General features: G+C 44.0%; 1 protein-coding gene across 1 annotated transcript in view; it reads left to right on the top strand.

Annotated features, from left to right (window-relative positions):
• Positions 1–27867, top strand: part of T265_07873 (hypothetical protein) — a gene marked incomplete at both ends in the record, with an annotated part of 70409 nt that overhangs the window by 16859 nt on the left and 25683 nt on the right. Inside the window, 13 exons of the mRNA XM_009173523.1 lie at positions 2956–3102; positions 7766–7863; positions 9184–9335; positions 14742–14915; positions 15761–15838; positions 19144–19344; positions 20386–20587; positions 20680–20778; positions 22965–23121; positions 23472–23657; positions 24975–25141; positions 26607–26757; positions 27373–27533. Of these exons, the coding sequence (XP_009171787.1) occupies positions 2956–3102; positions 7766–7863; positions 9184–9335; positions 14742–14915; positions 15761–15838; positions 19144–19344; positions 20386–20587; positions 20680–20778; positions 22965–23121; positions 23472–23657; positions 24975–25141; positions 26607–26757; positions 27373–27533 (1973 nt within the window). The remainder of the gene's footprint in view (positions 1–2955; positions 3103–7765; positions 7864–9183; positions 9336–14741; positions 14916–15760; positions 15839–19143; positions 19345–20385; positions 20588–20679; positions 20779–22964; positions 23122–23471; positions 23658–24974; positions 25142–26606; positions 26758–27372; positions 27534–27867) is intronic.

The raw sequence follows: 27867 nt of genomic DNA, 5'->3' as shown, positions 1-27867 counted from the left end.
GCACAGCAGGTGCCTTTTGAGCAGCACCGGGCTCTTTGGTTTTAAAAGTATTTCGACCGTATTGGATAATGCGCCGGCGGTCACGGTCAACCGTTGGGCGATCGGAGTGTGCGGTTTTTGGGGCCGACCTTTTCTAACCCGTCCTTCCTCGGGGGAAGGTAGCATCGCTGCTTCCATAAATATGGGCATGCTGGTCGCCTGGAGGAAACACCTTACTGCCTTCACACTCCTGTCGCAGGGGACATTACGACTTTACCCCCAGACCGCCTCGTAGCACGATTACTGGTTGTACGGGGTCTCGCTGCTCTTGGTCTGGCTGCTCCCCTTTGGCCTTCCTGGCATGGTTGCACCTTGTGGAACGAAGTTCCAGTCAGTGTAGCCCGCGGGATCATTGCAACACAGAAGCCCGACGACCACGTCAAGGTGGCAGCTTTAGGTTGCAGTTGCTTTAGCAGTTGTGATTCGTTGCCAAGTGGTCGCTTCTGCACAGGATTTCCTCCTCTACAATAAACCGACTCCTATTGTGTTGCGAAGGCACTAGTGATATACTGTTTAGAAGCGTTCAGTGTCTTCATTTTGAACCATGAACTGCTTTCTTGCGAAACCACCGTTCAGCTTTTGTAGAATTTTTTTCTTATACCATTAGTGTCTTACATTCGTTTCGAAAACGTATGGTTCATCTTCATCTCTCTTGATATAGTCGTGGCCTGTGCGAATACCGAGATATGTGAAGCGGTCAACATCCTCACCGTAAGGTTTCAGAGAGAAGTGAAAATTTTAAAGCAAGACCTTGTACTCAGAAGGCACAAAGTAACATTGGAAACAACAACCGCTTCAGATGTTCTTATTTGAACAGATTGCGCCAGCTGGTGGTTGTCGAACAACAGAACAATGTGCAGTGCAAAACTACATGTTTTTCACCCAGTATCATTTCGATTGTTTGATTCGTACTTCCTAACCTAAGTGGCATTAATAGACGGAGCTGAGAAGAGAAAGCTCTGATGGATGTCACCAGCTACAAACAGACTTGTGCGATTCATTATAAACTCTGTCGTAAGCAGAAGTGCCGGAATGGAGAACGCGGGGTATATTTACAAACTGCAAGGTCTTTCCACTAAGTCCAAGTTTATATGGGGGGACTATCCGGTCTAGAGAGTCAGACCCCCTTTTAAGTCAAGAAAAATGACGTTTTTGTGTAACGTGATGGAATGGTACGAACATTTCAGCCTTAACCTGGAAGAACTTCTGGCTGACTCTCTGCCCTTGCGCCTCGGATGACGAAACTGGATTCTGTAGTATTGCTGAAGCTAATAACTGTGCTATGACAGGTCCAAGACCTGTAGCTCCTTGATTAGAACAGCCGTTTCGGGTACCTCCCCATCTAGTTCTGTGGAACGCGACCTTAGCAAACAAATTCAGAGTATGCAGTGGAAAGGAGGACATAAAGATGCTCCTCGGTCTTTAATAATTTCGATGGTTTGTTTCAAGGCTAAAACGCCCCTTACCACTGCAAATTGAGGGCGGATCTGAGCTAACAGAACATTGCTCGATTTGAATAGATCGAATGAAAGAGAGCGGTACAGAAGCAGTTCGGCGACCTGGACGCTGGTTTCATCGCTAGAATTCCAATATTTTCCTTGATGAATTCACGGACAGATGGTCTCAGGTTTTATGGCTTCCATGCACTCACGTCTACGCCAGTCTCTTCCACTTCCTACAACTCTTTACACGTAGACTTTCTTCGAACTGATGTCTAACAGACAGCCCAGCCTACACGTTCACCGAGGTCACAGGGCTGCAGCATATCGCATCAGTGAGTGGCGTTGACCGTTTCGGAATTCAGTGGCTACTGCGTCGGACACCATCAAACCCACTAATTCCCCGGCCACATATAATTGTGGCCGTTTTTTTGGAGTGCTCGCTTACCAACTACCACCATAAGAGCTTTGATGCATTTGTCGAACCTGCTGTCAAATGAATAGCTCTTTTCTTTGGTTTACCACAGAATTTTAACCATGGTCTATCCTGGACGAACGCGTGGTCGGTACCTACGTGTGTGTTCCAGTATAATCGACAGTCGAGTGTTAAGACAACGCATGTTTGACCGAGTTTAATCGTTCGGTCGGATTTCCGGAACAACTAGTAATCCACCTTGAGGCGAAGTTCGGTAGACCGCTTTGTATTGGAATTTGTTATTCGGTCTACTTATTGATTTGAATGGTTTCATATCTTCACATTGTAGCTTGCTTGTTAGTATTTAGTCTGTATGTAATTCTCTACCTTGGAATGGAATCGGTTTGACTATGTCTGCATTGAAATGACAAACGATGAAGAGGACGAATATTCGAAAAGTACAAAACGCCTTAGGCATGCGCTTTTGCTTGGTTGGTTGGTTGGTTGTGATTACTGGGACGGTTTACTTACCCGTTGCCTTCTGCGTAATTTGCTTCGTCGCCGGACACGTAGGCTCGCCACTGACGATTTTCTATTTTGTTGAACACTGATGTTGTGTTGATGGTCGTCCTTTGACATGGTAACATCCTTGTCCAACCTTGTCGGATTGGAATTCATGTGTGGCGTCACGTTGAGGAAAGCCGCACTTTCCAAGGCGAACTCATGAAGTATTGATTGAGATGACCTCCCGAAGCCGTTCGAGGCCAAATGTGGCTGGTTTCGGTTTCGTACCTCGTTTTGTTCAAGCGTACTACAACGACATGGTATGAATGATTGCTGTTTCTAAAAGTTTAACTAGGAAAGCTTCTGCTCTAAAGCGCCTTTCTGTGTTGATTCGGTGGCACAAGCGGCAAGAACGACGTCCAAATGAACGGCTTTCAATGGATTCCCATTATTCCCATCCCAAATGAATAGCTCAAATCGGATTACTATTACTATTTACTTTGTATTCTGTCCGACTGACTCTACTTTTGCACTTCATCCCTTTGTTCCGTCGTATAGTTTGAAGGACATTGGATTGGAAACGTTCGATAGCGCAGCGCTGTTCGCTCGGTTACTGACTCCAGTGCTGTTCTTGGTTGTCATAATACTTCAAGTTCACTACTTTCACGAGCCATTTTTGAAACGCTCTGCTTTGGATCGCTTCAAGTAGGTTTAAGCATCTATACTATTTTTTCACCCCAAAAATAGGTTGCTTACTTCGCTTTATTCTCTGTATATTCGCGGGTTCATTTTGCTTACCCTTGAACTGGTTAGATGTATTTCCATGGAGTTTATTGCATAGTGTGCGTTGATAGTTAACCATACAGGTTAGCATTTGGAACGATAGTCAACTTTCAGTGTTGTTTATCTGTAAACGGATATACCCGTAGTTAGACCTGGTTCTCACCACTGCGAAAATACAGCAATTATGCCCGTTGTCTGGTGTCCGAACTTCTCACAATAAATAATTAGTAGTCATTTTAGCTGTAAAACTCTTTCTTTGCCCATGCTCAACTCCCATGCCACCCAGAGGAGACATGAGAGGCTGAGATACTTCCAAGTTACCCAAACTTAGACAGAAGCAGTCAAGATGGTGTGGTTGGTTATGAACGACGGACCTCCCGTCAGTAAGTTTGCACCCTAGCCACTGAGCTACCTCTGTCAACCATGGGTTACACGAATTCTATTCGAACATCATTTGCAACAATCACGCAGTTTTCTCTGCTGAGACTTGTAGTTTCAGCCCATTGTTTAGCTCTTGCTAATGGTCCCAACACGGACTGCTGGAATTTCAGTTTGGGACATTTTTCGTTTGGATGACGAACCGGACACTGAACTTTGTGAGGTCACAGCATGCTTGATACACTGACTTTCATTGACTGTTGTGTGGGCCGGGTTCATGTCACGTAACGAAGTGTTAAGCCGCCCGGACATGCGGGCGTTTTCAACCACTTGTCTGGTGGTGATCACCAAGTTCGGTATCGTGTTTTCTGGTTTGTATCAGCAGTAATTTCTGCAGTATATCTGTTCTACCAACTTCCGGAAGTGATAGTCCTCATTATCACTTGAGCAAGGCATTACAGTATGCGCGCCACAAGGATCAATTGCATACAACGTCCTGAGAGGCATATGCGAATAGGATCATGTGGACCTCAACCAGTAGAGCGCAAAGGTCTCACAACACTCAGTTTGATTGTAGCCTTTTTCATTTTACGTCGCCACGTCATTGTTCGTCCTCCGCGAACTTTTGACCAACAAGGGTTTGGAGCACAAAACTGCACTTTATCGAGAAGGCGGTGATTGTACACCCGTAGTACATGGTCCAATCATCTTTCCTTGATGAATCTAAGCCGCTGGCTCGCTGCCAATTACCAGCCTCCCCACAATTTCGTTACGTACTCGCTACAACCGGCTTACTCTTACGGTACTATGGAGGCACAGGTGATCAAAGGTTTGAAGACGCCAAAGGTCCTCGGATCGGAGGAGCCAAGTCTCACAACCATAAATGAGAACCCCTTCTACAGTTTCACTGTATGCGTTTCAGCTCCTATGAAATTTCTTCTGACGCCATAAATGAGGCACGTTGGCGAACGGTGTTAGCGTCCTTATTATCTACACATCTCGTCATGGCCTCAGCAGCTGCCGACCTTCGCTCTGAAGTTCCAGAGTAGCACGATAGGATGAGAAATTTCGAAAAAGACTGCGTTTTGGAAGTGCAAAAAGCATACCGAAATACGGCCCCACTACCGCCATCTTGCCCAAAGGACTTTTACTGACAGATAATCGCCCGCGTAACCCAGGCCCACTAATTTCACCAAATGTTATCATCGTCGCCTAAAGTTTGCACTCAATATAGCATCGATCACAAAATTGGAAAAAAAGGAGAGAAAGATCAATTCTGAGGAACTCTGCTAGTTTCGTGGGGGCGTGGACTTTTCAGTGTACATTTTAACTTGAAAGGATCTATGAGAATAAAGGGTAAGAAGAACCTTCACAAACTAAGCGTATCCTTTTTTGGCCAAGAATGCATCCACAGAGTCCGAAGCTTTTTTGAAGTATGGGAAACGATGATTTTTGATCGGCTGCTTGCGTGGCGCTGCTCAAGCACTTGACGTGATGTAAATGTGTGATCCATAGACCCCCGAACAGGCCGAAATTTTGCCTGATGCTCTCGGACTCACTAGCCGAAGTTTGGCATCGCAATATAAGAGCAGCCGGTAGTGGAGTTACCACAAGCGTGAGGCATAATCGCCCTACGCTTCACGTATTTGGTTCGGGTGCCTTTTTGAACACGGATACGACCACAAAAACCTCCGAAACGCGTTCTTGTTTACAGTTACAGTTCGGACAACCTTTTCAAGTCGCAATGCAAAGATTATCTTCCATCACTGAGTAACGCTGAGGGAAGCCTCATCTGTAGCTTCATGCCATTTCGAAACTGAAAGGCTTAACCTCATGCCGTGACTCAAAAGAAGCCGGGAGAATATAAATCTGCTCGGAACAAGAACGTGTGTCTCTGATGAACTGAGGCGCTCCACCGGTGCAATGAAATCTCCTGCTATTATAACTATTTGAGCTTTCCGTGGGGGACAAGAGGATTGTTAATTCTCGATAAAAGATGTCTTTTGATGAATCAGAGCCACAGCGTGTTTGTGTGTTGATGGATACTACAGAGAGCGTTCTGCATTTTGACCAGTGTAATACCTACTCGACGGCACACAGTCGACTGGTTACAAGTATTTAGTCGAGTTCTTCAGATGCAGTAGGTGTCAGTCGTCAAAGTGTGCAGAGTGCGTGCACGAGCACGCTGTTGCCGATCTACCTGACAATTCAGTAAGGGCAATAGAAGGTGGCTTTAATAGTGGATGTGTTTTCGTTGCACAGTTGCCAGATGGGAGAGCCACACACTCACTTGCCTGAGCCTTGATGGAGTAAAGTCTCGCCAATCAGGTAGCACTTTATATATCCGTATCCGGCTCCTGTCCCAAATCCGGCGCCTTGTAATGTAACATTGCTTTTGTTCTATTGCACTTTTGTCAAAGGACTGGAGAGTGTGCCAAACGATAGTGACCGCCAACTGGTCTTTATATTTACATATGCGCGATAGACCTTTTGTGGGAACCCATGAATATCGACTGAAAGCCTTTTCAACTAGTATGAGAGTGACAACAGTGAAGCAGTGCATCCAATGCAGAAGATACACGTGGTCGTAAACATAATGATAAGGTTTTGTGACATAGATAACAGCCTCGACTTGAGTTAGTGGTAATGCAGAAGAGAATCGATTGAGATCATTCTAAGGGGTTACTCCAAAACGTCACAATGAATCGCAGTGTCGTAAGAACAAGGGAATCAGGCACCGACATAGAGGGCTAAAAAGCAAATGAAGCCGGATATCTGGAGAGTTGATATTCATCTGACAGTAGTTGTTCGGAATCAACTTAACCAGAACCGGTTTAGTCCCACCTGAAAGCAGCGTCACGTGGAAGAGCGAATCAGATGTGCAACGAAATCCAGCGTAGAGCGCGAGTGTCGATGAGTCAATTGATATGACTCCACCAAACGGACTTGTTTGCGCTCCACCTAGCAGTAGTTTTTCGAGTATCTTGAAGGTGGGGCTAGAAGCTATGGGTCGGAATACACTAGTTCCCTTCTTTGTCGCCGATATTAATGTTGTTATTATTGTCGTCCTCCAGCTTTCGGCATTTCGCAAGAAGATATTCTGGTGCAAGTCACTAATTCGTTGAGGATGTCAGAACATTCCCTAAGTAGCTCGAGTGATATCAGATTGGAGCCGCTAACCTTTCCAGAGTTAAGTTGTTTACATCATGTGCTCTACTGACTATGTGGCAGCCTTCTTGATGGATGCCAAATGCAGTGGATGGGATGGGAAGACCAGTAAATTCTCTCTTAAGTTTATTGAAGCCCTTAGTTTGTGACGTATGTTTGGAACCGGTACCACATAGCTGCTTCAGATTATTCTCATATCAGTTTTTATCGCCATGTAGCGCCTCAGTGCACATTTTCCTATTCGGACTTAATGTTAACTTTGATTTGGCCCAGTCAGCTCCTCCAGCTCTACGTGACTACCGATTTCGTGTGTTCCTTTTTCTTTGAGGGGTGAAAAATCACGCGCTCTTTATAAATGTTCTCCACAGGGTAAGATAGTTGGTCTAATTTTCGCAAAGAATAGAATTATCGTAGTCGTAGGTAAAAAGTCAATATCCGTTATCATATCCCTCATTTTTTAAATTTTCCCTCGTGAACAGTTACTCTGAATAAGCACCCGAGAAGCTCTCTTTTCTAGGACACCATGGTTTTTCCTAGATTGTTGGGGTAGACGGTCAGATGCAGTGATCAGTGGAATGATAATGTAATAATAATCGTTCGGCTGTAGCACCTTTTCAGTGCCTAACTGCCATGCCACTCAGAGGAAGCACTAGGGCTGGGATACTGCCAGTTTGCCCAAGCCTAGACAGGAGAAGTCGGGGTACAGATGTCACACATTGAAACGTTCGTCTTCTCCATACGGACTACGTCAGTAACATATATTTTAATTCGACCTCACTCGACTTTTGAAGTGGACTGTCCAAATTACTACTTTACGGAACCACCTGGTGGGACGCTTGTGGTTCCACGTGCTATCTTCATCCGGCGTTCGTTTTGTTTCGCTTTATGTAACTATGGATGGTTTGACACCTTCAATACATCTTTCGATCGCCCATCCTTGTTCGTTATAGCATATCAAATTTTAAAATGCTTCTGTCCATCTTTGAATAACCCGCCTCGTAAATCAAACCCTTTTATCCTAACACTCTTTCCCTGTCAGCCGGCTGTATGAACTTCGTGACCTGGCCTCCACTACACCTCAGCAGTCCGCAGACCACGCTGCAACGCTCTCACCATCCACCACGAGCAGCTTGTCCAGTAAGTTCCCACTGTTTCTTTTTTTTTTTAGTCAACCTTATCATCGACCTTGCCTTCCTGCTAGTTTTGTGTATATGTTACAACAACTCGTTGAGAGTAGTTTCCTAGTTATATTACCAGAAAGTTGTTTGTGCAACTTAAACTTGCGTAAATGGTGTGGACGAATATCCGAAACGCTGGATGTTATTCGTTGTGACCTAGATCCAGAGAAAACTACACAAAGTTTCGTTTCCTTAACTTTATACCGATTCCCGGTGCTTTTCAGCTTTTACCGGTAGGTTTTCCACACCGCCCCACTTTCCACTACATACCGCTCTTGAGTATCCCCCTCTGACGCTATTCAACCTCATTCTAAACGGACTTATAACCGAGCTTGTTTTTTCCAACTGCACTAGTTGTCACCGGTCTATACAACTTGCACTTTTTTCGAGACTAGTGGGAAGATCACAGTCATGTATAAATACTTTATGTAAAGACTACCGTTTGTTTTCGAATTCTTTGTCCGTCCGTAGGGTCGTTTTCTGATATTGAGAATGCTGTTATTGAAAGTTTAGTTGATACTTTATACTAATCCAATACATGTGTTGATTGTCCGGCCTTTTATATCCTTTGACCCACTCTTTGCAACGCACCCATTTCCAACGCATTTCTCTTTATTACTTGAATGGCTTAGAGCTACTTCGCGGTTTTGCGAGATACAATCGTCGTCCTATGCCACGCCAGACCTTGTGTGAGTTTGGGGTCTATTTGACCCTTGTGAAAAAAATCGACTCTTCCTCATCTGTTTTTCTGGATTTTGTTCAGTTTTGTGTTTTTTCTTGTTTTGTTCACTAGTTTGCCACAATATTGCTTCTTTATCGCAATTTGGCGTGCTTTTGCTTCTTCTCATTCACCCTACACAACGTCATAGATGCCTATACACCCAGGTGATGTGAGTTCGTCTAGGTAACGACTGCTGTCGTTTAGTGAAGTAAAGATCGAGAGGATGTGTCACCTTTCGAAACTATTGTGTCCAGCTCAAAGCCACGTGACCAAAAACTTACTGTGCTTCAGTACTTCATGGTGTTAACGTTACAGCAACAATTTCACGTTTCATCGAAATCATTCAAACAGAATTCATTCTCTGCAAATAAGACCTTCCTGCCTGTTGTTCTCATGTATTGCGGAACTTAGCCGACACTGGTTCATTCCATTTTGATGACGTTCCTCTGCATTCAAATTTTTCTCCTTGGGCCAGTACAATTTTATGGGTGTGACCTGACTTTGGCGCACTACAACAGGGAGCTTTCCTTGTTCTTCCTGTTTTGTTTTTACATATAGATTTTATTGAAGATGTCAATTCGGCTTTTCACACTATCGTCACGAAGTTAATTGCCTGGGCAACCAGCCTAACGAATTGTTGCTGGCGGTTTATGGAAGTGCACTGGATCAAGGTTGTCGCTTTGTTAATCTTACTGAACGCCGTGAATGAAGTGAGTTTTCAGCTAATTTCACTTGAAAATGATCAGGATGATTGAATATGTTGAGAAAACTACTCCCAGTACTCGGTGCTGGATGTGCCATTTGTAATGCCCCGAAAATGTATTCTCTTTGAATGCATTGACGTTTACGGTGGTTTCAGATTCAATAATTCCCTTCATTACTCATAGGCGGAAGTGGCATTGGAAAAGATAGGTTGTACATTTTAACCGTTGCTAGTGAGGGTGATTCAGTTTGGAGATGATCGCTTTTGAAGTGGGTACAATTGCGCATGGAAAACGATATATTTGCTTCAGGAGCGTGGCTGGACGAGGTCAATCAATGTCTCGCTAGGTCTTCGCTCTTGAGTCTCTTTTTGAAGCACACGACAGCTAACTGCTTGCTTCGCTTGTGGGTGCGAGCTAAGCACAACCGATCTTGTAGTGTTCAGGGTACATTCGCACCAGTGTAATGTATGAAATATGGCTGGTGTGCTTGTTGGCTCTCTTTTCGATGGATTGCGCTTTAGTAACCAGGGGAATGATTTGGATTGCTGTTCAGTTACGTTATCGGTTTTGGCTACAATTGGCGCATTTCCATATTTTATTTCAACCGCAACTTTTGTTGGTTATCTTTACGCACGTTGAACAGTTGTGTGGTTGCGATTGCGCGACCAACTTTGGTGTAACTTGCAACTCAGTAGTCTTTGCGTCGGTGCGTTTGAATTAACTTTGACCATTACCATATCGATCATGGAGATTGTAGAGTGCGCACTCGGCTTACGTAATCCAAACCAATGTTCAGGGTACATTCTCATGGGTGAAAAACATATTGGATTTGGTCGGTATGGATATCTGGAATGGATTGGCAGGTTGAGTATGCACGAACATGTTGTGACTTTTTGATTTCACCGCTACGATTGAAAAGCTTGAATCGCATTACGATAATCAGCGTTGATAACAACAGCAACAGTAGAGAAGAACACTGTCGAAATCAGTCCAATTTGGGTTCAAATAGAACATAAGGTTGATGGAAATCAAATTGATTTGCGAAAGATCGAAGAACACTGGTACTTCACAGCTGTCAAGGCACTTAAGTTTATTTGAATAAAGCCTTAAAATACAGGGGAAAAGTTGTGACCTAGGACCAGCCTACCTGAGATATCCGAGTTACCTACATCTCCAACACATAAGATAATCTGGTTGGAAACCGACGGCATTATCATCTGTGACATCATGTTGTTCACTGCCTACAGCGAAACACAGGGACCCCATAATGGAAGGTGAATAGCACCGGCAGCACCCACACTTTTCGTAACATTCTTTATTCTCTTCTGCTATGTGAAATTCTGTTGAACTCTAGGTTTTCGTCACTTGTCTTGGTAACTCGGCATGAGTAACTCATGGCCGAGCCAATTTAGTCTGCAGTGCTGAATGTTTTCTTTGAACGAGTCATCGTCTTTTTCACAAAAGACCCTCTTCGCGATCAACTCATTGTGGATACGTTGCTTCCAGCCGATTCCAGTTGTAGTTATGAAGCATCGTTCTTCAGAGACCTGAAGATGTCCCAGATTCTTCACCCGAGTTGGCCAACTTTCGTAGCCGTACAACAATACGGCCAGATCACAAGTGGCGCTGATTGGCAAACACATTTCTGACATTGAATTCGTCGATCACAGTAACGTCAGAGCTAAGGCAACTACCACAATTTCCAGTGTCTACTTGAATTCTCTCAGGGATATTCAAATACGAATATTGCCCACAATCTGTCGGAGCCTAAGAGGACATAATAAAAGCGCAGCGATTATCAGCTTGTTTACAGAATACGCTGACAGACGTTGCCAAACGCGTCACACACAAGCGACTATCAGCGGCGGCCATTCAACGGGAGACCATTCAGCTCGGCGGCTTGGAAGATACCGAATTCGGTAGGACCAACTGGAACGGCTTTGGATCATCAGAGATGCGCAGTAGGAAGCGACAACATACTGATCGGGTGGTCGGTCCAACAACAGCCTTGAATCATCGTTTCAGAGAGACAACACACAACAATGGAAAACCCGTCCGACATACATACAAGAGAAATCTGAGAACTTTGGAAACTTTCAGATGAACAGATCGTCGAAGTTAACCGTAGGATTCACAGCTAATAACAGTAGTCTGTGGGCTGATCTATCGATTCTTAAGAATAGACCTACGAAGAAGTCAACGGCAACTGTTTAGTAGTCTGCTAGGGTCGGGGAGAAGAACAATTACCTGAAAGCGGAATGATGAAGGTGTCAGCACTGGTCTGTTTTCGCCAACCCGCCTTATACTCAGCAACTAATGCGACCCGACTGATATCACCTCGCGACGGTGGATGTATTAGTCGTGATTTTACATGGGCTAGGATACTACCACTGAAAGGAATAAGGCCTTCGTTGCGGAGTTACTTATTAGAAAATGCCAACTGACCAGTTACAGACTATTGGACACGAAAGCAAAACTCTCATATGCATCTTAATTACAAAAAACTGAACATCCATCTTCTCTTGAATGCGTCTTCCTGAACTTTCTTGGAAATTCAGTGAGTGTTGCTCAAGTCCAAGCAAATGCTACAAAACGACCTAGGACCAGCCTACCTGAGATATCCGAGTTACCTACATCTCCAACACATAAGATAATCTGGTTGGAAACCGACGGCATTATCATCTGTGACATCATGTTGTTCACTGCCTACAGCGAAACACAGGGACCCCATAATGGAAGGTGAATAGCACCGGCAGCACCCACACTTTTCGTAACATTCTTTATTCTCTTCTGCTATGTGAAATTCTGTTGAACTCTAGGTTTTCGTCACTTGTCTTGGTAACTCGGCATGAGTAACTCATGGCCGAGCCAATTTAGTCTGCAGTGCTGAATGTTTTCTTTGAACGAGTCATCGTCTTTTTCACAAAAGACCCTCTTCGCGATCAACTCATTGTGGATACGTTGCTTCCAGCCGATTCCAGTTGTAGTTATGAAGCATCGTTCTTCAGAGACCTGAAGATGTCCCAGATTCTTCACCCGAGTTGGCCAACTTTCGTAGCCGTACAACAATACGGCCAGATCACAAGTGGCGCTGATTGGCAAACACATTTCTGACATTGAATTCGTCGATCACAGTAACGTCAGAGCTAAGGCAACTACCACAATTTCCAGTGTCTACTTGAATTCTCTCAGGGATATTCAAATACGAATATTGCCCACAATCTGTCGGAGCCTAAGAGGACATAATAAAAGCGCAGCGATTATCAGCTTGTTTACAGAATACGCTGACAGACGTTGCCAAACGCGTCACACACAAGCGACTATCAGCGGCGGCCATTCAACGGGAGACCATTCAGCTCGGCGGCTTGGAAGATACCGAATTCGGTAGGACCAACTGGAACGGCTTTGGATCATCAGAGATGCGCAGTAGGAAGCGACAACATACTGATCGGGTGGTCGGTCCAACAACAGCCTTGAATCATCGTTTCAGAGAGACAACACACAACAATGGAAAACCCGTCCGACATACATACAAGAGAAATCTGAGAACTTTGGAAACTTTCAGATGAACAGATCGTCGAAGTTAACCGTAGGATTCACAGCTAATAACAGTAGTCTGTGGGCTGATCTATCGATTCTTAAGAATAGACCTACGAAGAAGTCAACGGCAACTGTTTAGTAGTCTGCTAGGGTCGGGGAGAAGAACAATTACCTGAAAGCGGAATGATGAAGGTGTCAGCACTGGTCTGTTTTCGCCAACCCGCCTTATACTCAGCAACTAATGCGACCCGACTGATATCACCTCGCGACGGTGGATGTATTAGTCGTGATTTTACATGGGCTAGGATACTACCACTGAAAGGAATAAGGCCTTCGTTGCGGAGTTACTTATTAGAAAATGCCAACTGACCAGTTACAGACTATTGGACACGAAAGCAAAACTCTCATATGCATCTTAATTACAAAAAACTGAACATCCATCTTCTCTTGAATGCGTCTTCCTGAACTTTCTTGGAAATTCAGTGAGTGTTGCTCAAGTCCAAGCAAATGCTACAAAACGGGTCCACAAATCCTCAATAGATCTCCCTTTTCAAGCGAATTTACAAGAAAACATGCTACTCGCATGCCTCCCGATCTGTAGTATCACTGTTACACCAAAACATCCAGGCCCAGACATGAGGACGGCTAGTGTAAGCTTTTGGCTCGAAAGCCTAACGGCACGGTATAAGATTGTCAGGAATATGTTACCGCACATGTTAGTTTGGTTGTTCAATCTTTTTCCAGCTTTTGTTTTGTGGCTAGTCAATGGCCTAACCCTGACTGGACCTCGGTTCACTTAGAAGGGGACCGCTTTTCGTTACTGTGCGATTGGTTTGGAATTTAGCAAACATCACTCAGGTCGTTAATCACCGCTTTACCGGTGGAGTTTGGTTCAACCTTCGTGCGGGGAATCCAGCCGCTATTTGGGCACGTGTCTAATGGGATCTCTCGTCTGAGGGCCCGTTGCCCTTTTCTCATGTTATGCAATATGTTATGTAATGGTAAAATACGTTCATTGCACACTAAACCACGTCCGGCATCCCTATTTACACCATCCCGACTCAGATGATTCTGCGGTTTCTCGCCTTGTCGCCTAGCTATGGATTTTCATGCATTAGCGGAAAACTACAACAACATTTTGTAAAGCACGAGGTATTTTTTCCACTCTGTCTTTGACCATTAACTTTGACTGTATTTCTCGGTCGTACAAGCAACAGTTCGAACTGATAATCGAAGTGTGGAAGCCCTGACTAACCCAACTATCAAGCAAAGCGGATGGACCTAGATTGGTTGAATTTGGTGGTCGATCGACGCTCATATCTGTTGCTTCAACTTCACGCCCAGTTTTCATTGCGGCTTTCAGTGTTCAAACCCTTGAATGAGCTGATCAACAATCTGCGTTAGTGATAATTTTGAAACTTTATCGATAGACATTAGCTGCATTTCTGAATCTCAAACACGAGAACCATATACAATAATTAAGCTGTCCGTTGGGAAGCTGCCGTATTGTCTGAGGCAAAGGCAACTGTTCAGCTCAGTGGACCAGATGCCGCGGTTCACCTCTCTCGATATTATTTTTTTTGACAAATTAGGATGGAAAATTTGCTAAACTGATCCCAGCCTTCGGTTCATTGGACAGATACCCAGAGTATCTGGGTACTGGAGTGCAGAAACGGGAGACCTCATTGTTCCACACGTCTGGAAAATGATTGCGATGCAGTGATGAATCGGTCTAGATTGGCCTAGATTCCGTGAACTGATTCACCTGTGACAGATTGTTTTATGGCCGTTTGCTTCGAGCATGTGGTGAAAATTTTCAATAAGTCGTATCAACTGCTCATCTGTTCTTGTGATTCTTTTTTTCGTTTACAGGTCGTTGCCCCAAACATAATCACTCTTGTGCTGCTAGTGATTTGCTTCCCATTCCCCTACTTGCATGGGTTTCTCGCCACGATTGTCTTCGTGTGGACTGGACTGCTTACGCTGTGCAAAATGTGCTTTCAGCTGAATTTTGTGCAGCTCAACGTTACCGTCGTGTGTGCTGATGTAAGTTTTTGCGCTTCTTTTACTTACCCCACTTATCTTCATTAGAAGGGTCTTAAACTGGTTCAGAAATATGTGTGGACGTGGAGCGCTGGCTTTTCCTTCGCCTCTGACGTCCCAGTTCCTTTCCGGTTCCATCTTTTTTCATTTTGGTGCATTGTACCTATGTACCGAGCTTGCGCCACAGTCGAGTATTCAATTTGTCAATTGCTGGCGTCCTGCTGGATAGGTTTACTGTCTGCATTTCCCCAGGATAGTGAGGCCTCGCTCGTTTTCTATTACTACTAGACTGTTGATGTGATGTCGAGCAGTTTTTGTCGACTGTTGGCAGTTTTATACCCACTTGGTGCTTGCATTTCTCCAAGCTCATCAATGACCTGCTCAATAACCGGTGAAATTATGCTTTGTTATCCGTCATCCCCTGGAATATGTTGCGTCCTTTCTATTGCCTGATGGGTGTATATTTGGGTGACTGTTCACTATATGGCATGACAATTACTATTGTGGTGTGCCGCGTGGGGAGAAATTCCTTAGCTGTGCTTTTACGCGGAGTTCATCTGTTTTTCGCTTCTCACATTACACGACTCATATAGGTAAGACATCATGCTGTGCTTCGGAAGGCAGCAAATTAGGGGTATATTCAGTCCTTGACACCGATAGTCTCGCATTCCTCTTACCGCTCTGTGGACATGTGGTCAAAGGCCCAATAGTATTTGGGCCCGCACCGGGCTCACCCGCTTTTAGAAACCAGCCGTCCTAAATTTGCTACTAAATAAGAAATGACGAGACTTTAGAATGCCTACGCATATGAACGGTTCTTTATCACCACGTTTTCTTTTCCATTACAGTCCAATAAGACCACACATTTGGAAAATGCCTCCTGGGCCGGGTTAATAAAAGTTCAGAACTTCAACCATTACATCTTGGTAAGTTTTCTACCGTTGATCTACCAGCTTTCTGTCCACATCTTTTAGCATGTTAATGTCCGGCTTCTATCTCCGCTGACATTAAATGTTTTTTACCACTAATTTTCACTCTGGACTAGAGATTCATGTTCAAAATTCGACCCTTTTATTATATGTACTTATCCGTTTCGTCAATGAAGCTACTTTATGCATGACTGCTTCAAAGTAGAGAAGAAGGATAGACCTTTTGGATACTATATTTGTTCATATTTCAAAGAACCTGATCCGTCGTATCGCAGGCGCTTAATTGCTCCTTGCCTTTTGACTTGTCTCTACATGTTGCAGGAACTATTTTAGATGTATAAAGATGTATTAAACAAATATGACTACGTAACTTTTCGAGTGCGTTTTTCAGTCTTATCATGGTGGACATGATTCCAATCGGTCTGCTGTTCACGCATAAAAGCTGTTGAGTCCTGGCTAGAAGCTCCACTTGGGTTTGATCCCAATGAACTTTACTTTGCTTCCCTCTTCCCTCGCTGAAACGTCCTAATGAGATTTAGAGAATAGCCGGATAGGCATTTCAAGCTGCCACGAGAAGAGTTTTGAGTTTTCGTTAAGGAAACTACTCACAAGGTTACTGAACACTCTTTGACAACCCACGACCAGTTTCGCCCTTCTTAGGGCTCATCAGTTGGGCGCAATCCCCGAGTTTCCGTCAACCTCATGTCCTACTTGAATCCAAATTGGACAAATTCCGACGAATACACTCATTTGCATATCAACTGGGTTTTCGGTTCAACCGAATCTCACCAGCTGAAGCCGGTCGTGGGCTGTCGGAGAGTTTTCGTCAACATTGTGAGTAATTTCCTTTATGAAAATATACTGTGACATCTCGAATATCATACCATCCGAAACATTAGATGGCCTTTGTGCAGCACAGTCAATTGGAGAATATCATAAACTAGAGATTCTTTGGAATTCCTCGTGAAAATGACTGTATTGGTGGAGTTCTGAGCTGTTGATTGTTGGTCGGGTGGCAGTTGGTCCGTCCGCCGAGCTTGGCAGGTAGCTTGCACACTTCCCGTCACAAATCGAGGAGACATTGTCAGTGCACGGTAGGATAGGTGTTTTCTCCATGTCTACCTGCATTTAACTAGTTGCTAAATCGTATTTGAAGTCTGTAACGTTGTTGGTTGTTAGAATTTCCGCTTGTATTTAATTTGATTGACCCATTTTGGATACGTGTTGCCTTGTAGTCCTATTTACTCACATTCTGATGGTTCTTTGGATGTCTTCATTTTGATAGCTCTCTTCCTTTTTCCCAAATGGCTGGTTTGCGCTTATTTCACCTCATCTTTTGACCCATCTTCCGACCATTTGACTGATTGGCTGAGTGCCTGTTTTTTTTATAGCGATTTTCCTTCCTTGATTTGAATGGTCCATTCTCAAGTTCTGTTGCAGTGCATATGCTGTTTTTGGGATTCTCATCGATCTTATGTAATTTCATCCCCATTTTCGCCTTTTGATTTGTTGATCCATGTTCTGCTTGTGGTTTTACCCGTTCTTTTTCTATGTACTTTTTCTTGTTTTCTTCTCCGGTTTGTTGCGTGGTCTTGAGGTTGGTGGTCCGGGATTACTTTTATCATCAGAATTCGATAGATCGGGTAGATGCCAGTGTTTGTTGACGGTTTTCTGGTTTGATTACCGTACCTCTATAAGTTCACTTCCCTTATTTGTTCTTGCTTGGTCCAGTATATGATTCTGTTCCAGTTAAATTCGTGTGCTTCGTGGTGTCTATGTACGGAGATGAGTGAAGCCTGATTGTGTCTCCCAGTGGCAAATTGGCGTTTGTACAGTATGTTAAGTGCATTTCTTCTTGCTTGTCCCACCTAGTTTTTGTTGTAATCATTCGTTTTTGTTTCAGTTGTCGGTCTTCCTCATGCTTCCAAATTTATACTTCGGTATGTCCTCCGAGGTGTTTGTGGGCTTGTTGGCTATTGTTAGGTCACACTATCGTAAACTTCTTGCAGTCATTTCAGAAGTCTTCTTGATATAAGGTATGGCTTCTTCCTTGGGAGAACCTTGTTTATGCATCTCATTCTTTGTATTGTCTTACGTTGTGTTGCGGTGAGTTCCAGTCCGCGTGAACAGTGCTTCGATCCAGCTTTGTTTGTGGTAACTTGGCTGGTTGCAATGGTGTTTCGGAATTCAGTCTGTGTGAGTCCGTATCTCCTAGACCCCAATTGCATGTGTCCGTTTGGTAGCCCGGTGATGATGACGTCCAAGGATGCCAGCTTTCAGTCATTTTCCTCTATTGTGGATTTGATGTCGTCGAAGAAGCTGTTTAATGACTGCATTTTTTGCTGCAATCCCCTGTTTTTTTTTGTACGATGACAATGGTGCCATTCACGTAACAGATCCATATTCTCGGATTTGTGTCAAAAAGCACAGTCCGTTCTACCTTTTGCATAGAAATCTCTGCAATGAACCCTTGAATTGGCCACCCCACTGGTGATTCTCTTTGTTCGATTCAATGTGTTCAGGCATAGTTCGAATAGCTCTCAGTTTTCATTCCTTCCCAATGACCTGTTTGGAGCTTCAGGCTGTCCGGTAGCTCAACACTAATTGCGTTTGCCACAATAGCGGTCCAAAAATGTGAACGGAGAGCCCCAAATACACTGTAACTATATAAATCCAAATAGACATTCGGAAAATGCCCACCCAGCCATGCACTGACAGTATTTCCTTGTATGGCGACCAGACGTTTGGAAGATAGCTGTTGAGTTCAGCGAACAGATCAACTACTCCTATTAACAACCAATTAACGCATCCGCACTACCAACAATTTGGCACATTGCTAATTGTGTAGCATACAAACGTAGGCGTTGCACTGATTCCAAATGTTGACACTGAACCGATACGGCCTCTTGTGATAAGAGGATTCCCATCTTTTATGCAACTCAAAATGTTCCGGCATTGGCGCAGTTTTCACACGGGGATTACGAATCTTTAGGGATCGCTTCCGGCTTTGTTAATAGAATGTTCCTTCTTTAAAGCACATCATAGCAGGTATTCATCTCCAGCTTCTTCATTCGTCTCACCGACGCGTTTACCCTGCAAATTTTCTTCTGTTTCGACTTTTATTCCATCCACCTGCGTGGTCGTCGCGTTACTGTCCCCATGTCAAACCCTTTTTTACGGATCTTCGCAGTCACTACTGTTCTACTTAATAGCGCACTCTTGAGCATATACAGTTGACTAAGTAAAATCAAATTTTCACATAATCAAGTTCGTATGAATTTTCATGTCGTTTTCTGTTCCAGCCTATGGGCGCATTGATGTTCGTTTGTGTTTTTTGGCACGCCATCTCTTATCGTCAGAAGCAGTTCTACAACAGCCCGCATAATCTGCGTCCTCACGAAGGCGTAGTTTTTCCCGATGTCACTATAGCATCACTGGATAACGATCTTCGCAATGTCGTGAAGTTTGCCATCAATTACGGCTTCTACAAGTTCGGCCTCGAGGTACCTTTTGTGCCAGTTTATACCTCATTTGTTGATTATTTGGTTCTCGGGTTATTGGTTGTGATTAGTCAATCTGACAGTTCAGAGGATGATGCTGTCACACACGCAGGTGCAATATAGTGTATACTGGTCACTGTTATGCGAACCGCGCTTTGCAGGTTAGCTGAGCAACCTAATGCCCCGTTTTTATATTTAACAAGGTGATTATGTTTTGCTGTGAACACTTGATTGATTTGTAATCAGCACTTTCTTGCGCCCGACGCAGGGATGGCACTTGCCTCTCGATTCACTGACAAGTCTCATTTATACGAGTGTCCATTTCTTGAAACCTGTAACTTTTCTCGCCATTAGGTACTGTATTAGAGGATCGGTGATCTAATGCGGTTTCTCGTTGCCTCTGTAACCCACATCTAAGTGCGTTTTAGGGCGGAATATAGTGGTTTTGTCGCATTCAAGCCCATGTAATAATCGTGCTCTCTGTCAGATTTCCAGCTCCTTCAAGTCAGATCAGTAAGCTATGTTTTGCGCTCACTGATTCCGGAAGTCGTAAATGTTCTTGCCGTTGAGGTTAGTGTGGTTCATATAAGTTCATTCTCCTGAACACACTGTTACATGTTCCTAGATAATTGTGCATACCTACTGGTCGATGGATCAGTTCGTGAAGGTGCCCATTTTTGATGGCCCAAACAGTGACTTTGAACAACACAGCCAGGTTCCCAGGGCAATTTGTGCAGCAGGATTGATTTCTATGGGAATTTTTATTTGGAAGGTGATCGCAACTGTTCACGCACAAGCTCATCCCAACCTATGTTCTCGTGCGATAAATTGAACCAAGTTTAATGTTGGAGCTAGTATGTTATTGAGTAGGCTTGTTGATTAGCAAGAGTGGTTTTCTCAGTAACTCCTTGTTTGGTTGGAAGAAGACTGATTAATGAGACGTTCTGCCATTTCCCTCAGGGACAAACCTTTTTCTTAGTTTTAGCAGGATTTGCATGCCCTGTTGATCCACTCGTTCTGTCATTCCTTTCTGCTCATTGACAGCTCTGCTTCTGCGTGACTGTGGTCACAGCCTGTCTCCGTGCGGATGCTTTCAGTGTGCTATATCTACTCCTGATGCTATTCTTTCTGTTCACCCCACGCCAAGTTTGTGGCAAACTTTGGTTACCATATATGATTTTCCTCGCCGCACTCATTCCGGTTCAATACGCAGGATGTGTTGGGTTTCCTCCAGGAATCTGTTGGAGTAAGGCAATTGTGTCGTTTTATTTTTATTGATAATACTGTTCCTTCATTTACCTACCCGCTGGCAACTTTTTACTTTCATCCTTTTCGTAGGTTATCCGTGGCTGACTGACTCTGTTGACATAAACAATCTTCTCCAATGGTTGTTTGTTCCGGGTCAGTACGGGTCCCCCACTGCAAAAAAGCTTACTGGTGAGTGCTAAAAAGGTGCTTGTTGAGCATTATTTTCACGTATGTTTGGAGTTGGCTTGGTCAACTTCCACCGCCTATCCGTAAACTGAAATGCGTAAATGTTTCTTTTGGAATAGTTTAGACCCTGTTCGCACAACAATGTGTTGGAAGTGAGTATCGGGTAGCGACTGAGCAGAGAGTCACAAAGACCATTAGCAGCAAACAGCTGTTGGCAGGTGAGTTTTCGGGGCTTGGAGTCCGAGTTGGGCTGTGCCAATCGTCGTCAGTAAAATATATGGGCCTGTCGCGCGTCCAATTGTCAATGTTGATGCGTCTGGGCCGTTGCTTCTAATGCACAGCTTTCCTCCGCCATCCCCAGTCCCAGTCCAAGAGGTTCTATTATTACGTTTCCTCGGCTGGTACCGTTTTAGACTCCGAAATGACTAGGTACCGCATTTAGTGCATGGCTTTACTCACATTCTCAACATGAAGCCGCGATGGTGTTGATTCCTAGTTTGACGATGCTTTTGTGATCCGGAAACTGGACCCTTCCGTCTAGCTTTTGTGTTAGTCACGCAAGTGACGTTGAGAATCAATCTCGAGCACTATCCGGATGACTCACCGTTGGTTTCTGCAATCATTATCGTCACAGATAGCCAAATGGACCTATGTTTTAAAAAGGTCTTTGTTCCTACGGTATTACCAGTGGCAGCTGGTCGAAATAGTTCCTCCCGAGGGGAGGGTCCTTATCTAGGGGAATCGTGAGAATCAGACGAAACGAAGGTCAAGTATCCAGTTTTCCAGAGATTTCGTTTGTTTATATTTAGTCTTCCTCGGTCTTGTTCTCATTTTAAGTATAAATGTCGTACAAGAGGCAATAACCATGGGATGCTACTGAAGAGCCGAGCGGCTCATCCGTTCGTAGGTACTCCGCGGCTTTTACCGTGACCCCGAAATCAGACATGCGCAAAAATCAGTGTGTGATAAACTATTTGTAAACATGAATTCCATGGTGAACGAACGTTAACATATTAGTGAACTGTCACCCGTTTAGTCGAACTCAGTTCACCGTCACCTCATATTGCACGCGAAGAGAATGTTAGTGTACCGATAAAATACACAGTCGAGGATTGAAATGGAGTTAAATCTATATCATAGTGTATTTTCATAAAGGAAACTACTCACAAGGTTGCTGAAAACTCTTCGACATATCATAGTGTTTTTCCAAGAAAGATTGAAAAATCCTGTGGCTTCGTTAATTTTCACTGACATTGTAACCTTTACAGTTATGATCGCTAACCGCAGTGCGTTAGCTGAGCACTATCCCCTATTATTTTCTTCACTGTGCTAGAGGGCCCTTATTTCATTTTCGAGGACAGGAACATGTTATTTTTCATTGCCCAAGGACTCGATCTACCCAGTTAGGCTCTCAGCCGCACAACCAAAGACTCATCACATGTTTGAGCTTACAAAGCCTTTAAGTATGTGTAGTGCTTCCCAGAGGGAATAGAAAAACCACCGTTGAGCTCACGCTTCTTGGCACATTCTCTTATTTTCCATACTCCACTCATTTCATGGGGCCTGTCTCTTTTACGGAAGGTTTATTTGTCAAATTCACTAGGTGTGGTATCAGCAATGCGCACTGCAAGGAGCCAATAGTAATGCTTAACCGGGCATCTGAGCATGATGGTGATCTACAGCTTCATGCCAGACAGTGTTAGTGTTCTCTGACTTTCGGAAAGATTAGATCCCTGTTGAGGTGTGGTGGGGCCAAGACCGACCCATTTTAGAAAGTTGGGCGTTTTGCTCATCTGTCCAACGGTAAAATTTATGTGACCGGTGCAAAATACTTCCTTTGAGGGAGGTCCTTACTGGTGAGGAACAAATTTGGTAGACGTACTACTGTATTGAATTGATTTTTGGCAGTTTATTTATTGGGGATCTAATTGCCAAGCACTGGTAATCTGTGAAAACCAAATTAAGGGTGTAATTAGAAGGCGTTGGCTCAAACTTATCTGGGGTAGAGAGGAGATCTGGTCGATGACTTCACTTCACACTCATTTTGGAACACATGGAAGCCTATAGGTTGTTGACACCGTCGAGCCGTTTCAAGCTTCACCCTCGCCCCATTACACGGTTGAACCAGGATGATGTTTACTGTTGAATAAACTCCCTGCCGTTATCCGTGTTTCCTTCCGTGTTCTCAGCGGATTTCTTCCAATTTGTCGCTGTGGCTCTGCAGTACCAGGTTTTCAAAATCGAGAAACGCTTCAGTGTGAAGGAGTATGGTGGTGGTTCCAACAAACCGGTGCTCATTAACAACGTCCCAGCTAAAGATGAACGGGATTTCGTGAGTGCGAAAGAGTAAGTTCCATCTGTGCTGTTCCGGAAGTTTCGAATTTTTTTCTTGCTCTCCTAACGTCCGCTTGCTCGGTTTCGTGACTTTACACCGACGCAAATCACGACTACTTTTCAGAGCGAACAGCTCGCGGACCAGAATCCTTTTGTCCTTCCTTCGGTTTAAATCCTAACTGCGTTGGGCAAAAACTGAGCTCGGTGTTGACGCTGGAGCTCGCCTACGCGATTCAGCGTCAGTTCCGTATTTCTTTTCCTGTGATTGCGTTTCATCTCATAATTCTGCAGTGAATTTTGGCCTTTTTAACGTTTAAATTTTCTGGCACTTGTCACATTTATTTTTTTGTCCTTACCCATAGATCTTATCTGGATTATCTGCGTCATCTAATCTTTTATTGGTCCTACTGGGTGAGCCTTGCCATTGTCCTCGCGACGGGCGTCACTTGGATCACACTGTTCTGTTTGGGCTACATGATACTAAGTTTTATCTACCTATGGATGGGCCAGAATGTGATGCTGCGCAAACGAAGCAGCCTGATCAAGTCGTAAGTTTTTCAATCATACCAATGCGATTTTAAGCGTTTCTGAATTACTTTTTGTATCATAGCTACTGCACTGTAAATATGCTAAGTTAGTTATCTCAACACGTTCATTTTCTCACTCTGTCTTGTTTTCTGTCCCTTTTACTTTGAATCACATTCTCTGATACTTCTGTGGTCAGTAATTCACAACGTTTCAACTTCTTTCCCGCTCTGTTGTGATCAATACTTTTGTTGAATTCTTGTCGTTATCCTACCTCTATCGGATTGGTCATCCATAGTGATACCACTAAAGTTCATTGGGAAATTCATTGCAAGGGCCGTCGGAAAGTTGTTTTTTTTTCTGGGTCGAAATCGTTAAACACTTTTCAGAGCGCCATCCAAAAATGCCTGCCCAGTGGGTTGGTCCCTCAAGCACCCGTTTAATTTTTTTCTTTTTAGCTTTGTGTTTAGTAGCACCACATTGCAGTTATCCTTCCGTGTCGGAGCCTATATGTTTCCGTGTCCTCGATAATCATTAATTATGAAATCATATTTTGGATGTCCGTATTCTGATTCTCTGGTTTTTTTACAGAACACCACATGGACAACTTTTGTGGGTCAAATTTTCCAGTAACTCACCCTTTACAGTCATCGAAACTAACCAAGGCGCCAGTGGTAACCTGGTCTAAAACTATCTTATTAATCCCTTTTAAACCATTCATCATCAGCCCCTATTTGTGTTGCATTTACTAGTTTTCGCTACCTATGATGTTAAAAAACAACGGAAAACCGGACACTGAAGGTTTGTTTACTCATTTGATAAGCTTGGTTTTGTGTGAATGGAAGATTAGTGGCATCTTCAAGTCTTCAATACTGGAGCTTCAGAACTATATCTCTCTGTTCCTAGCACCAGCGAATTTTTAGCGAAAGTCCGTCCCTCCAGAGGCCTATCCAACAACATTTTTCGGTTAGTCGATCCTGAGCTACTTATAACAACATGCGCGTCGTTTACCGCGTCACGCATGACGTGACAAAATGCTAAAAAGGGAGCCAAGATAGGTGTCGGCGCTGTTCGCCTTTCATGTACCGCTGTAAGCGATACATCGTATGTCTGTAAACCGATAACGGGTTTATTTTGCTGGTTCTTCTTGTATCTGAGTGAGTGCTTGCAGATGTCTGTGCCTTGTTGTACCAATTAGCTTCTTCCCTTCTATCTTTTCGTTTGCCTTATTTTAGTTTAGTTGGTTTGACATTAGCGAATCGCCGGTGTTGCTGTAATCGACCACGTTTTAAGGAATTTCAAACTGGTAGGTGAACATTCTCTGTTTTCTTTATTCCTAGCTGGAACGTTATTATCGGCTACAATTTTTGTGTGATTTTGGCCAAGTGTAGCCTACAAGTCGTTGGTTGCGTGTACTGGGCTCGCATGTCTCATCAGTGTTGGTTCATACAGCTCTTCGGTGTCCAGTGTATGGATCCCATGTCTTGGTCACGATTCGAGCCGCCGGGTACGTTACAATCATTCATTCCTTCTAATCGTGTTATACAGTGAGATGAACCATCTAAAGTGCTGTATACAGAGATCTAGCCTCCTTATCTCGATTGAGGACTGGATTGGGTTAGCTTATTTCATATTGTGCAGATGGCCAGGGGGCGAGATGGCTCAAGTGGTGAAAGCGCGAATTTACTGACCGGGAGGTCCGTGGTTCGAACCCGACCACTCGACTTCTCCTGTCTAGGCTTGGGCAACCTGGCAGTATCCCAGCCCTCGTGCTTCTTTCGCGTGGCATGACAGCTAGGCACCGAAAGGGTTTTACAGCTGACTGGTTATCTTGTTTTTATAGATGACCAAGCTACAGTTGGCTACTCCCTAGCGATGAGAATTCGGTACTGAAAATCACCCTGGTGATTTATTGTGTTCTACTCTATGTGTTGATAATCTACTTTTAGAAAACGGTCGTCACTGTTTGACTGTTTGTCTGCTTCTTAATGGCACAGGAACACTTTTACCTCGAATAATGAGGCGTTTGATTGAGTGGTAACATGCAGTCAATCAAGTACGGAAGTAGCTCCGTGGAAGGCTGATACATTGTTGCCTAGACAGTTCACTGTTCAACTGTATCGCTCGCGTTGCTGTGACCCAGGGGACACGCGAAATACAGAACGCTATCAGACTGCCCACACTAAGATAGAGCAGCCGGAACTGGTATCACGCGTATGTCGCACCATCCCAAACCCCACTAATCCCTGTTTCTGAGCGTCTAGGTCCCCCTCTGAGCGCACTGTTGAGACTTGTAATAGAGATATAGGACATTCTATCTCGGACCGGCCCGGAATTGTCCTCTGTAGTGCCCGCGCGCTTCTACACTTGTTTGGTTTTTTAATCAGTTATCGGTCACGCAAATTAAACGGATTTGCAATACATCTATCTAATGTGCACTCGAAGAAGAATCCATGTTGCTTGTTTTGCCTTAATATAATTAAAGCAGATTACTGACGGATATCCCCGTTTTCCCCAATGTTGTGGCAGCGTATCTAGCGTGTATCTACTGGTAAATCATTGGTATTATGTAACCTACGGTGATTCGTTAGTTGTGGCTATTCTCGCGCCTCCCGCCTAGGTATTTTACTGCCTATGAGTGCATGCACCTGTTCCGTTCTACCATTAAGGCGATCCACTTAATCCTGTTGATTCTTGTCACCCATATTCATTGGCTTATTAGAACTGCAGAACAACGTCTGCAATACACCCTAGCTAACTGTCAGCCAACATAAGTCGTGTAGCACACGACCATCCATTTGCATATAACGGCACCGAACCTGTTTGATAGAATAGGCAGCCTATGATTACCTTATTCATGCCGTGGTGTGCGTTACGTTGCCCCTAACCCTCTTCTAAATGCTATCGATTTCATCACGGTAGCGTGCAATCCTGACTTCACCGTTTCCCTTTTACATTCGTCCCCTTGTCAGTTTATGACAAGCAGTGCGAAACAGTATCCAGTGGACTGCATTGGGATGTGATCTGCTTCATTTTTATCCTGTTCCAACGCAAAGTCTTCATGACACAAAGCTTCAGTCACGTCGTATTCGATCTTAACGTTCAGAGTCAATTCGCTTCTCGGTAAGTTGTAACCAATGAAAACTTATCCGGATATCTTTAATTTGGATGTGTTTACTGGTTGTTGATCAGGTGGTCGTTATTCAGTCCGCCAAGCTTGTCAGTTAGTTTGCGAAGGTTTCGTCACCAATCGACAGGATTTGATCGGTCCACTGTTGAAAAGTCCACATGCCGCATCTATGTAATGTGATTGGCTAATTGAAGTTCACCTTTCTCACAATGCTGTCGGTCTGTTTGGATCTGTATTGCGTCGTGGTCCATAATTTTTGCATTCGGTTGGTTTTTTAGTTTTTTCTCTGACCTTTTCTTCTATCCGAACAGTCATTTTCCAATATTTTTGTTGCTTTGCGGTCCGCTTTTCTCGAGTTCGTTTGGTTAAGGCACCGGTTTCTATTTTTGATAGTTATGTCTTTGATTCGATCAATCTATGCTCAGCTTGTACTACTTTACAATCCGACTTTTCGAGTTTTGTTGGCTAGTTGTGCTTCTTTTTTGGTTCGGGTAGGGAAGGGTGAGAAGATTGGCAACAACCAGTTGTAAATGTTGTTCAGAAAGACCACCACGTGTTCCGTGTTGGTTAGCTATTCACTGACTTGTCTTGTCTCATTTCTCGTTCAGTGGTGCATACCTTATCAACCGGAAGCTCATGACAGACATTAGTGAGCAACTTGCAAGAGAGGAGTTATCGCTGGCGAAGATTCGGGAAAAACTGGCAGTTATCCAGAGACGACAGGCTGTCCTTGGACGAAATACAGATAACATTACGGAACATTATATAAGTAAGTCATCAGTGCGGATTCACTGGCAGAATTCACTCAATAATGCTGACTTTTTTCAATGATAACTTTATTCGCCGGTAAGTCTTACTCGTGTCCGACCAGTAACTTCTACCTTGACGTGGTGATGTTGCAATGATTTCGCCGCGTAAACTGGCTGGAACGTGGTTTCTCAAGATACAATCGTGTCTGGGAAGCGAACTGTTGGCGGCCAAAAGTTTTCAGGGGGCTTCTCGGGGGAAATTCGTTCTGTCCCCTACGATAGGACGTATGGCGATTCCTTCAGGCGACTAGCATTCCCATATTTATGGAAGCAGTCATGCTGAGTTCGCCCGAC

This window comes from Opisthorchis viverrini, assembly GCF_000715545.1.
Source record: "Opisthorchis viverrini unplaced genomic scaffold opera_v5_191, whole genome shotgun sequence".
Lineage (NCBI taxonomy): Eukaryota > Metazoa > Platyhelminthes > Trematoda > Opisthorchiida > Opisthorchiidae > Opisthorchis > Opisthorchis viverrini.
The sequence above is the reverse complement of the archived record's forward strand: the minus strand, read 5'-3'. Positions and strand labels throughout refer to the sequence as shown.